This window comes from Numida meleagris, chromosome 3 (assembly GCF_002078875.1).
Source record: "Numida meleagris isolate 19003 breed g44 Domestic line chromosome 3, NumMel1.0, whole genome shotgun sequence".
Taxonomy (NCBI): Eukaryota; Metazoa; Chordata; class Aves; order Galliformes; family Numididae; genus Numida; species Numida meleagris.
The window spans coordinates 19,551,632-19,564,329 of record NC_034411.1 but is presented as its reverse complement, the minus strand read 5'-3'; the positions used below and the strand labels follow the sequence as shown (position 1 = coordinate 19,564,329).

Genomic DNA, 12,698 nt, shown 5'->3' with positions numbered 1-12,698 from the left:
TCATAAATGATGTATATCCTTAGCAACCTGCAGACTTTTTATGCCCATGACACAAAAGAACATACTGTCTAAAAGGTAAAGCTAAATACAGACAACCTTTCTGATGAAGAGATAACAACGAAAGCATAAATGTCTAGAAATTAGAAAAACCTTAATTTTTGCCTGTGAGAGTGTCTGAGGACCGTTTCCAATTGAAATACCCAGAAAAAAAAAAAAACAGGATTAATCATTTCTATATTCTGTCATTCTTAACTTTGAGACAATTATAAGATACTATTACTTTGTTATTCCTCTGCTACCTATTTTATGCTAGATTCTGTTAACCTGATCAATTCAGCTCAGGTTATATTAAAAATTGCAAAATATGTCACAAAAAAACCAACAAACCATCAAGCAATCCTAAGAGTTACTTGTTAAACAGATGCCACTCGTACTAGCAACTTAACTCCGAAATGAAAGGAAAAAAAGCACAAATATTCCCAATGCTAGTAATAGAAACATAAGCAAACAAATATCTAAAGCTTCTGTAAAAAGAAAAAAATAACCTGTCGCTCATGTTCTCATCTGAGCCCTTTTGCTCCTCATACTCCATTTTGTCCTTATTTGCTTGGTTCATTTCTTCATTTTCTATTACTACTCCTTCATCCAAGATTTCTGGTCCTTGTCGAACAGCAGCTACTTTTCTTTTTTTCACTTTGCTCTTAGAAAACTCTTGATGTTGGTATGATTTATTGTCATTGTCCATTTCTTGATCTCTGTTATCCTGCTGTTGAGTTATTGTCAGTGCATTAGAAACTTCTGATGGCAGATCTATCGCCATCCGTTTAACCTTTCTTCTCCTGCGCAAAGTTCTGTTTCCTAAATTGTCCACAGCCAAATCTGGTTCATGCCATAGAGGTCTTTTGCCCCGAATGTTATTTAAGTTTGAGGAAGGCCTACGTTTAGCAATCAACAACTGGTCATCAGAGTCACTGTGGTCTTTCTTGTTAGTATGATTCTCCCTGTAATCTTTACTTGATTCTTCTAAACTGGAATCAGAACCTTCACTTAAACAGTGACCAGTTTCCCAAGGATGATGGGTGGTAAACGAACGTCTTTTTCGTCCCCTCCTTTTTCTTGCCTGTCGCTTCAGAAGACAAGAGACACTTCGAGAATGATCTCCAGTATCAGCAAAACCTCCTCTGGCTTGCTCTGAACTTTCTTCCAGTGCTGAGACAAGATCATGAACCAGCTCCTCCATAGTCCTACTGAAATGCCTGTATTTTCCAAGAGAAAAAAAAAAGATATAAAGAAAACAATAAATGAATCCAAAAAACTATTAACAATTTTACATGTGTAGATCATTTTAGTCATTTTAGGCAATGTACTCTTATTGTCTACTCTACACATGCTGTTGTATTTCTGCTGAGATCCAAATCCTTGCCAGCCAGTCCTACAGAACTTGCAACACATCAGTATACTCTCCTTTTGAAAGTTACCATTCTGATTTTCTGTTCTGGAGGCAAGAGCGACACCTTTTCTCTGTATTATTATCTCACTATTATTTGGTTTTAATTTACCTCATTATATTTTCATGACTTTCAAGGAATCCACTTGGCAATGGCATCACCACAGTAAGAACTTTAACTGCAGGCTGGGAGCATACTTTAATTTTATGAATGGGAAATTGAACACGTAATATTCTTCCTTGGTAGTACATTAGAGAGTTCTGTTTAAGAGTTGTCACTGATATAAAATATTTTAAGGTTAATTATGTCTTGATGATAACTAGATGCCAAAATTAAGACAGTTATTCTTTGATAATATGTTTTTGTTTTTTTTTTTAATTAGTAACTAATTCCATCTTTCCAAATGATGGATATCTATTCATTTCTTAAAATACTGATTCAGGGGAGTGATATTAAGTAGGGAGAATACCCTACTACAAGTAATTCCAGAGTACTAAATGCAAAGTTTCCCACCACTAGACACTAGCACCAATAGAGCCACACACTCGTGTAAGGAAAAGGATCCCTAATCACATGCAATGTCTGATTACTGACTTCGCCTTTTAAATGCTTCACTCCTCCCTCCCCAAGTTTCTCTAGCATTTAGCATGCCTAACTCAGCATGCTTCGGAAACTTCACCCATACTTTAACATGAACACAACTACAAAAAAAAAAACAATGGACTGCTGAACTCTAATCCTTTTCTGAAGTCAGTGACCCTCCTCTGCAAACACAGTGAACAGGTTCCCACATCAAAGTATAGGAAGATCATTTTTGTTGACATACAGCCAAGAGGAATATTCATGCCTTTCACTCCACTATGTCAATTGATTAATATGAAGAACTGTCTGTAAGTTATTTACAGGATGTTTAAAAGCAAGATTCTTGGTTTTGTAATACAACTTAATGCCAGAATTAATAAGTAGTTATGTATCCACATCAACAGAGCTGCAGATATTGAGAATTTCTGTACGCGTAGCACACAGGTTCCCTTATTCACCACAAACTCCAAAGTTAAACATGGGTAGATAGTAATAGCTGAATAGATAGTCAGGAACACAAAAGCACACAAATCTTAAATATTAACAGAGGGTCTGACGAGTACACTTAAGAACAAATCCAAGTTGGTCATGAAAACTCTTACCTAAAGAAATGATACATTTTCCTTTTACACAGTTTTCACATACACTTAAACATTTCAATAGCAAGCTCACCAAAAGCAGCGCTACAAGCACAAGATCATTTTGAATTCCTGAAACTACTCTGTCAATTGCATTTATCTTTGTATCTTTTCCTAACTTAACCTTCCTTTACTTCCACTTAACCTAACACTTTCTTTGTCTCTTAGTACAAGAGGATCTCCGCATTATCCTGTAATAAATGAAACAGATCTAGAAGATTTCTACAACCATCTTTAATCCTTGCGTTCCCAAGATTCAAACTCTCTACAACTCTCCTTAATGTATTTGGTTCCCAAGAATAACAATCTCCATAATCATACAAAAACACTCTCAAAAGCAAGAGAAACAACACAGCAGGAAAAGCATTTCAAATGAAGCAATAACCATCTGAAAACTCAGGGAGAGAAGTGGAAGTCAGTTAATCTAGAACAGACTTTTAAGCACGCAGCACTACAATGATTTAAAACTAATTCTTGCTTTTGGTTCCTGAAGCTTCTCTTACTGCATGGGGTGGGTTTGTTTTTTTCTTTTGTAGCAGGAAGTTTTACCACAACACATTGTACTTGAGCTTTTTAACCTCACTGCACTTTCAATGTGTCAGTGGTCTACATTAAAACTTTACTCTGAAAAAAAAACCAAGAAATCTTTCTAATTTTATTGGAGCTCTCCTTCTCTTGCTATGCTCTCCCTGGCATCAGCAATCAGATGGAAACAGATTTTTGTTTAACTGTTCTAAAATTCAAGAGCATATGCCTATTACTGTACTATTTATCAGACAAACCCAGTTTTGCAGCTTTCTGCATTGATCACAACCAGCTGTCAAGGCTGTATTCCAAACCCATGTAGTATACTTTAATCATCACTGTAACAAAAATATTTGTGTTTGAAATAGGTTGAGAAACAACTGTGATCATGGGAGTCAGACAAAAAAACATTAAAGACATTACCCATGAGTCTCAACTGTATTCTCTAAGACAAGAAATTTCAAAGACTGCAATGAGGAACACAGAACAACATACTGTGATACATAAAATATTAAGTTGAGCTGTAGTTTAGCATGACTCACAGCAGGCTATAAAAATGCTGTTACAGTAACAGCCCATTGCTAGCAATAAACTGTAATGTCCTCACTAGGAGAAGATTCTATTTTACTATAAGAAAATATACCTTGCCTACACTGACCTTTACATTTACCTGAAGCAATTTTCACGTAGTTCACCAAAAGCTGACCCATTTCTCCTCTACCCTTACAAGAGCAGACCATAAAAGTTCTGGTTGCAGGAAACAATGTAACTACCTTTACCTACTCCAAAGCCGTTAACACAATTCACCTTTAGCATTAATATTCAGTATAGAAACTACTAATGGAAGCAGCGCTAATGGAACAGGCACTTGTTTTTTCAATGCAAATCAACTATAATACTTTTTGTTCACTTCCCACCTAAAACACATAATGTAGAGCTCTGACTGCTCATGAAACACGTAACAAACATTTAACACGCTGACAGGAAAGCTAATACAGTTGCACGACTCTTAAGAAGATTTAATATTTTCTACTGACAGCTGTATTTACATTTACTTTCTAGTTCCATAGATTTTTCTGTTAAATAGACGAAGTGCAGCAGAAGGTATGCCATATCTGTCTCATCAATTCTGAAAAGTAACCATTGATAACAAATCCAAAGAAAAGCAGTTTCCTCAGATCCATGATTTTTGCTGCCTTTACAATCAACCTTGATGACAAGCTAAACACACAAGAAAATCAAGCACTTCCTTGAACACTGGGATTATAAAACCAGACATATTATCTTGTCTCATATGGATTCCTTGATGTCTTGTAACACAGTTGTATTCACATTGCACATTTATCTGCAAACAGGTGGTAATTCAAGTCTTATTTTTCAACCTCAGAAATCATTTTCTCAAAACAACAGTTTGAAGACCTCCACCACTTTATTGTTGCATGAAGCTGAAATTTGGAGCAAACAGACACAAGCATTTGGGAGGATGAAGCAGATGATAAATCTCACTGCCCTGCCAACAGAATTTACTGATTCCAAAGAACTATCACGGTTCTAAGGATAGGCATGAAGTAGAAATCATATCAGAGAAACATAACTATGTTTAAAATATTCAACAGCTAATAAGATACTAGAGTAGGCAAGGAAATAATTGGCAATTTTTTGTTACAGACTGCAGTATAAACACTTATTGTATATAGAAAAAACAGATGTTGGGCCTCCATTATTTAAACTCACCATCCAACAAGCAGCCATCCCCAACAGGAGGACCCAGAGCATCAGGTTTCATATCTGCATCTAGCTACATCTTCAGGTGCTCTCAACAGCACAAGTTTGCAAAAGTTACACAATGACCCAAATGCATTCCACTCCTGTACCAACCATCACAGTCATAGCAGCTAGCTGTCAAGCAGCAGACAATCCCTGTACTCCTCCACTTCTAAGGTTCTGGCCCAGTGCTTCCTGTAAAGACTAAGAGCCAAGACATTCAGAGTAAATTTGACTTGCAGACCAAAGAAACTCAATACAAATGTAAATTCATTTTAATAATTTTTTAAAAAAAATGTGGAAGTGTCAGAACAAACTTAAAAAAATTATGCCTCAGAAAACAATTCTCAGAACTGACTCTACATTTGAAAAAATACTTAAGATATGTGTAGGAATTCCCCTACATTTGACCTATACAAGACACAGTTATTAGCATATGAGGAATGATGGAATTTCATCAGCTTATTATGCTGCTGGTCCCCTCAAAAATTAGGGCCAGACAAACCTGTAACTGGTTCCTCTGACTTTTCTACAATTGCTATTTACCTATGAAGAAGCAACAATAAAGATTGTTAAGCCTTTCAAATAACATTCTCTCCTCATATTTAACAGCAAAGAAGTATTCAGTACCAAGCAATGGTATACAGTCAGAAAGATGCTGACATTTAATAAGTCTCTAACACAAATGAATCGGTCAGCCAGAAATGAGATTTGGGGCAATTTATCATAAGAGGTAGCAATTCTTGCAATACTATTGCTGCCATTTACTGATATGCTTGCCCTTTTCAGATGTATGACTTCATTAATTAATTGTCAAGGTGGAGAATCACATGAGCTGTCAAATGGTGATAATGCTGTACCATCAAAGTCATTGCTAGAAGAATCAGAGTGCCCAGTAAGTATCCAAACTGCAAACTATTCCTGAGTTGTCATAGGTATTTGTAGGAAAAATAAAACCATTTGGGTTCAGAGTAGATATACCAAAGCAAACAATTCTACTCTACTGCAGTTCAGAAACCATTAGTTTTTTAGTGCCTTAATGTTTTTACTAAGATGAAGTTCTCGATTTTCTACATTAAGTATTATACATCGAAAAATACTTTGCTGCATTTCAATCAAACAGGCTTCTTTTAAATGAGAGCTTCCAGAACAAGGATAAGAAAAGCGCAACTCTGAGGAACTGGTAGAATTTTTAAATGGATCTCCCTTCAAAACTACTAAACTTACAGTCCTATAAATTGCAAGATGCCAATAACTCTCTCAGCGCTGAATTTCTCTGGACAGTGTTTGCGTTAGACAAGCAAAGTCATTGCTGTCCGAAGACAATTACAGAAGAATATGTCAAAATCCCACAGCCTGTTTTGCTGAACATTGATTTTAAAGCCTCTGTAACTAAATTAGTTTACATGGACATAAAATAATAGAACTAAAAGACAAATGACAGGTTAATTCTGTAAGGAAAACTTTCTCATAGTAAAGACAGAAGTTAGGAAGGTCTTAAGCCATGTTTCTGCTAAACGCAGCATTAGTAATGAAGAAAGTATAGTTCTGCCAGAAAAGGATACCTCGTTCTCTAAAGTGTTATAAACTACATCAACAGAAATTACATTTAGAGTAGGCAAATACATACACTAATGTCACTAGTCAGGAGTCCTCTAGAACTATATGCTACCTAGGCCAATACAATCCTAGTTAGAAAGCCTTCTCTTCTATAAAAATGCAAGAAGCCATGAAAACACCCACAGGAAAAAAGTGGTGGTATCAAATGAAGTGGAGGAGTTTGCTACACAAAAAAAATTAAGTACTAAGCCTCTTTTCCTCTTCTTCCCCATACCCGTATAAGAAAAAAAGACAACGATAAGAACACATTTGTTGAAGACCTGGGAACTCTACCTACCGATGTTTGCATACAGAAACTCTCCCTAGAAAAAGTAGCAAAGCCTCAAGCCAGGCCTGGAGTAATCATCAACATTCAAGAAAAATAAAACAAAATCAACAAACCAAATAACAAAACCAAAACACATCACACACCTCTCCACTTCCGTTAGTGAAAATGAAATCAGCTGTAAGTTATACATGAGTCACACATGAAATACTGAAAACATTGTGCAGGAGATTAAAACCAGCTGGTTGTGAAGGAAATGAAACTTGGTTTCCAAAGCTGGGATGCCTCATGTCCATCAGAGCTCTCCACAAACAGCCTTTTAATCTCCATGGCCTGTTAACAAAATTCACTCTTCCATCTTCTGCTAATGAGTCACCCTTCTCAACAGCCCTACAACAGACGTAACAAAACCTTTAGAGTCACTGTGCTAATAAAGATTCATAGAGTCATTAAGGTAGAAAGACCATCTAGTCCAACCATCTCCACCATGCCCACTAACCATGCTTCTGTGTCACATCCATACATTTCCTGAACACCTCCAGGGACGGTGACACCACCATCTCCCTGGCCTGTGCCAGTGCCTCATCACTCCTATTTGAGAATAAATATTTCCTAATATTCAACCTGAACCTCCCCAGTGCAAGTTGAGGTCATTCCTTCTCATCCTGCAGCTGCTACCCAGGAGAAGAGGCTGACCCCCAGCTCGCCACCACCTCCTTTCAGGCAGTTATAGAGAGCGATAAGGTCTCCCCTGAATCTCCTCTTCTCCAGGCTGATTAATCCAAGTTCCTTCAGCCACTCCTCGAACGACTTGTGCTCCAGACCCTTCACGGCTTTGTTGCCTTTTGTTGCCTTTTGTTGCCCTGTGTTGCCCTAGCATCTGGGAACAATCAACCCATGAACCACGTTGTAGCTGCACCTGCTATGCTTCCGTTGGCCACTGGCCAAAGCCACACTTGTTGATTCTCCGTTCGAATCAACACAGACCCAGAACAGCAGCCACACCTCGTTGGATATCTCCGCAGCCTACACCAAGAGGCGAGGCCTTCGGCAGGTGTCCTACGGTGAAAAACAAAACCCAGCAGCGGCCGAGCCCGGGGCACCTCACTCCCAGCACTGAGCCCCATACCCGGGGCGGACGTGGCTCCCCGTACTCCCTCGGTGCTTCCCCTCCCGCCCAACCAGCGCCCCACGGCCCGGCCTCACCAGCTCTTCCTCGCCGCCGGAGCTCGGGTCGGGTTGGGCTCGGCGACCCGGAACATGAACCCGGCGCCTCCCCCGGCCGCTCCCCGAGGAGGCTGGCGCCGCTTCGCAGAAACTGAGCCGAGGGAGCCGCCACGGGGACCGGGGGCTGGCGGCGAGGGACGGACGGGGAGGATGCAAGCGGCCGCCGCTGCTCCTCAGTCCCCCATGATGAGAGCCCGGAAGCGGCCGCGGCTCCGGCAGGAAGGCGGCCGCGACCATCTCGACTCTCACCTCTCCGCCCGCACCGCCGCACGCGCCTTCCTGCACCCCGCGCCGTGATCACAGTTCCTCCCCGCTCCCGCCCTGCAGCGCTTTCGCTGCCCCCGTACGCTCCGCTCTTTGCCGACAGGGCCGCGGGATACGCCGCTCCCCACCCCCCCCCCCGGCGCGCAGAGTGGTGCGGCCCCGTTGCCATGGTAGCTGTGGCGTCGGGAGGGCGGGGGGAGTATGGCCGCGCTCGTCCGGCTGGAGGAGAGGCTGTCGCGGCTGCGGGAGGAGTATTTCCGCAGGAACAGGTAACCCCAGCGGGATGGCACGAGCCTCCTGGCTCTGGGCTGGGGCTGCCTGTACCGCTGCCAGCCCCGTTCTCCCCCGGCTGCGAGATGGCAGCCGCTCCCGCCCAAAGCGGCGGGCGTTACTGTCCCCCGCCGTGCTGCCGGTGGGTCCGAGGGAAGAGAGCAGCAGGTTTTCTGAAGGGTCCGGTTAGGAGGTGGAAATAGTCACTGTGCCTCTCATCCCTCGCGCTAATTTTGTGGGGAAAGCGGCATCTGGAAAGCCTCACGTGAAGTTCTGGAGCTGTGAGGGTCGCTGCTCTCCTGGTCCAGAAGTGTGACTTTTACTCGATGTTTAGCTTGTACAACTGAAAGGTGCCGCTTTTATTTATTTATTTACCTATCTATTTATTTACTCACTTTAAGTAACAGAAAATCCCTCAGTCATTGAGGGATTTAAGCTGATGCTTACGATCCACAGTGCTTGAAATTGCGCCTTGTTGCTACATCAGATCATGCAGTTTGACTTTGGTCCTTGGTCTTTTAGGTCTCGATGTTGGTCATCTACAGCATCCAGGACAGGTTTTATATTTCTCCATCAAAGGAAGGAGACACCTGCTCTGCTGAGATGTCCTGAGACAGAGCACCTCCTTCCCAGGCCACCTGTTGCTGTCCCCTTGGCCCAAGAGGATGCTTGGTTCTAAGGGGTTTTCTGACAGTGAAGGCAGCAGCAGACAACACATCACATATCACATTTTAGGAAATGTTTCCAAAGAGGGAAAAAAAAAAAAAAAAACCATGCATGTTTAGGATAGTTGTTTTACATTTTCTTCACTATTTAATGCATCATTTGTTTCAGTAACCAATTACAACACCATTAGCATCAATAACACAGCTCTAACGTTACTAAAAGTTAAGAGTTCAAGTTCTGCCTGCATATAAAGTGTCTGTTTTCTTGTTCTTTTACTGAACCTCAGTTCATACTGTTGCGGCTGTACACCCAGCAGTTCGCTAAATGATCTTCTCTTATCATAGAATAGCTTGGGTTGGAAGAGATCTTAAAGATCAAGCTCCAGTCCCCCCACCATGGGCAGGGTTGCCAACCACTAAATCAGGCTGCCCAGGGCCCCATCTGACCTGATCTTGAATGCCTCTGGACCGCACTTGAATTTCATATGTTTCAGGTTAGAAGGAGCAGGCTGAGCTAGACGTGAAAATCCATTGCAGGGCAGCGTGCTTGATGTCTCTGTTTATTTGTTTGTTCATTTTTGGCACAGCTTTCTGAAAATGAAGTGTTTTGCTTTTAAGAATAGGCTATAATCCTTCAGCTTCTTAAAACTCAGAGATTTTCAGCTGAGAATTTAAATGAGAGTCTTCAAACACTCCCATTGAGCTAAAGGGCTGACCAGTGATCTGATCTTCATTCTTTAGGGTGCAAATCTTGAACTTCTTCAACAAGGCTGTCAGTAAAACCTTGAAACAAATCAGAATAACTTGTTTAGAGATTTCGATAGAATCATAGAATCATTAAGTTTGGAAAAGATCATTAAGATCATCTAGTCAAAATGCCAACCCATCACCACCATGCCCACTAAACCCTGTCCCTAAAATGCTGCATCTGATTTCATGTATGTTTAAAGTATTAATAATCCAGTTCCATATTAATTGCTTTCATGAAGTGGCAGAAATTGTAAAACCCCTTGTTATGTTTAGGCAATGATGAGACAAAATGCTCTCAGAAGTGCTTTCTTCTATAGACAGCACAGCCTCATTAGATCACTGGACGTACTCTGCATTTTCTAAATAAAAATGAAGATGAAATTATTTATGCCATGTTTTTAAATGCTCCTCTCAGCATTTTGCTTCATTATACATAAGCTCAGTTGAGAATGGTTGTTCAGCTGAGCCCAGTGAATGAAGGACATAAAGATGTGGAATGCTACGTAAATGCAGAGGTCTTTTGCTTAACTTTTAAATTTAACAAATAAACTTTGGGCATTGAAGTGTATCAATTTTGCAGTAGTCTCTGAAGTATTTTGTGCAAAGTGAGACAACAGCTTTCTTTTCCGCTCCAGAACTATTCTATATAAAGTAATGGATCTGTTAAAATTGCCAAATCTGGAATGCTCTGAGCACCAGTGAGGGTAATCTGTGTGTTCATTCATTATCCACATGGTTGAATGGTATTCATACAGAAATAAGTGGTATTTTTAAAAAGCACTCTTTGAAGTCAGTATTCTGTAGTGAAATATCAGATTCTCCAAAAGACTTAGCTTTGTCTAAAGCATCAGAAAGTGCAGAAGAGTAGGTGGATTTTTTTGGTATGAATTGTGCTGTTTTCAAGTAACTCCAAGAGTAAAGCCTGAAGGGCTTAAGTCTGTGTGTGCCAAACACATTTAAAAAAAAAAAAAAAAAGTATATATTTTTTTCTTCACTTATCTGTCAAAACCTAAAAGCAGAACTATGTAGAACATACAGAAACTCCAGAGCCACTTGACTTAAAGGGACCCTGGTGAGAATTAAGTACTCTTGCTAGAAATTGCTGCTGCAGGCAGAATGCAGTAATTGAAGTGCCTGAAAGTAAATCCCAAATTAGAAGACCTTTATCTTTCAGAATGCATTTGCTGTTTGAGGACTCTACATCTGTTCCATTAAAGATCAGGGCAGGCTGATGGCTGTAATGTCCCACCTGTTGATTGCGGTTAGGCCAGCAATCGATTTAACCTGGCTGTTCTTCTGATCTTAGTAATGTTCCTGTCATTCTTTATGCAGAACTCCATTTTGTGTCAGAGTATGGGGTATCCTAAACTGTCTGTCTTCTTAGGGAAATCACCTTTCTAGGGAAGGACTTGCCCAATTATGACACAATGCAAAGAAGCCTTAAGCCTGCACTTTCTCACAATAAGCATTAGAATATACAGGAACTATTAGCGCACTTATTTTGTGAAGAACCTACTTTTACATACTCTAATTTCTATATGTCAGATTTTGACCTTGAATATACCTTAAAAAAAAAAAAAAGTATTTGAGAAGTATTTTTGACTCCTAAAGCTTAGTTGAAACTGTATGGCAACTGTGCAATCTGATCAGTAGGACAGATATCAGATTGAACAACTTATGCTCCAAACCACTTATTTGCTGACAAGGCCAGTTGAAAATAGAAACTTGTGGAACTATACTGCAAGAAAAACTCTGTTCTTGATCTGCCTAAATAAAAAAGATTCTACCCCTCAGCGCTGAAACAAATAGTAATGATTTCTTGAACTCTCTGAAAACTCTCATCTTTAGGCTCTTTTAGATTCCTAATCACTATTCTCCTGATAGACAGAGTCACCGGAAGAAGACAAGGAGAGTCAATCTCTTGGAATTACTTTGTAACTTTCTGATGAGGTCCTTCTGCTTGTGTTTCTTGGCCCATTTCTGCACATGCTTTTTGCTTGTACTACCTAATTTAACACAAGACTTTGACAGGTAATAGTTCTTGAAGATCTCCTTGAGGTCATCAGTTCTCCATCTATGTCTATCTTGCATCTTCAGCTGCCTGACCAGTGTCTCTTTATAGATAATCTTTCTTCTCATGTAACTTAAAAACAGATTCTTCATCTCTCTCTATATCCTCGCTTCTCCATCAGTTCCTCTAGCATCTGTACTAATCAATCCTGCAGTCTCAGCATGTTTTCTACTTCTTTTGTTTCCTTTTGTTCCCTCCTTGCCTGCCTGCAGCAGACACCAAAAATCTGCCAATTTCATTTTTACATTATCTCCAAAATCCACATCTTTGAATTCCCATTGTGCAAAGTCCTGTCAAGACTCAATAAGCTGTTGCATTGAGTACTATAATTCTGTGTAAAAGATCCCCGTGATCATCACTTTGGAATCTGTCCAAATTACTTATACCATTTGTTTCTAACTTCTGGCTTCCTCTTCCTATTAAGCTACATTCAGATTTCATATCCTGATATTACAAGCCTTCCAAAGTTTGGACATTTCTGTATCTAATTTCTTTCCTATGCTTTCATTGTTCCAATTCATAATATTTTTATGTTACATTTGTCTCTCACCTTTTCTTAGTCATTTCTTCCTCTTTTCCTTATTTCTCTTCTTTGAATTCCTTCCTAAG

The 12,698-nt window shown here is 40.1% G+C and overlaps 2 protein-coding genes across 10 annotated transcripts in view; one reads left to right on the top strand and one right to left on the bottom strand.

The window, feature by feature from the left end:
• GPATCH2 (G-patch domain containing 2) overlaps nucleotides 1–8,438 on the bottom strand; it is a 113,577-nt gene extending 105,139 nt beyond the window's left edge. Inside the window, exons 1-2 of one of the 4 annotated variants that reach the window (XM_021390231.1) lie at nucleotides 8,319–8,438; nucleotides 546–1,256 (exon numbers count right to left, since the gene is read on the bottom strand). In XM_021390231.1, coding sequence (XP_021245906.1) covers nucleotides 546–1,240 — 695 coding nt within the window. In that variant the 5' untranslated portion in view covers nucleotides 1,241–1,256; nucleotides 8,319–8,438. The other 3 variants (XM_021390232.1, XM_021390229.1, XM_021390230.1) reach the window with 3 other exon arrangements.
• SPATA17 (spermatogenesis associated 17) overlaps nucleotides 8,452–12,698 on the top strand; it is an 86,285-nt gene continuing 82,038 nt past the window's right edge. For 2 of the 6 annotated variants that reach the window (XM_021390234.1, XM_021390233.1), the window contains exons 1-3: nucleotides 8,479–8,602; nucleotides 9,126–9,160; nucleotides 11,903–12,049. In XM_021390234.1, coding sequence (XP_021245909.1) covers nucleotides 8,501–8,602; nucleotides 9,126–9,160; nucleotides 11,903–12,049 — 284 coding nt within the window. In that variant the 5' untranslated portion in view covers nucleotides 8,479–8,500. Of the gene's footprint in view, nucleotides 8,603–9,125; nucleotides 9,161–11,902; nucleotides 12,050–12,698 lie in introns of all 6 variants that reach the window. The other 4 variants (XM_021390235.1, XM_021390236.1, XM_021390238.1 and 1 more) reach the window with 4 other exon arrangements.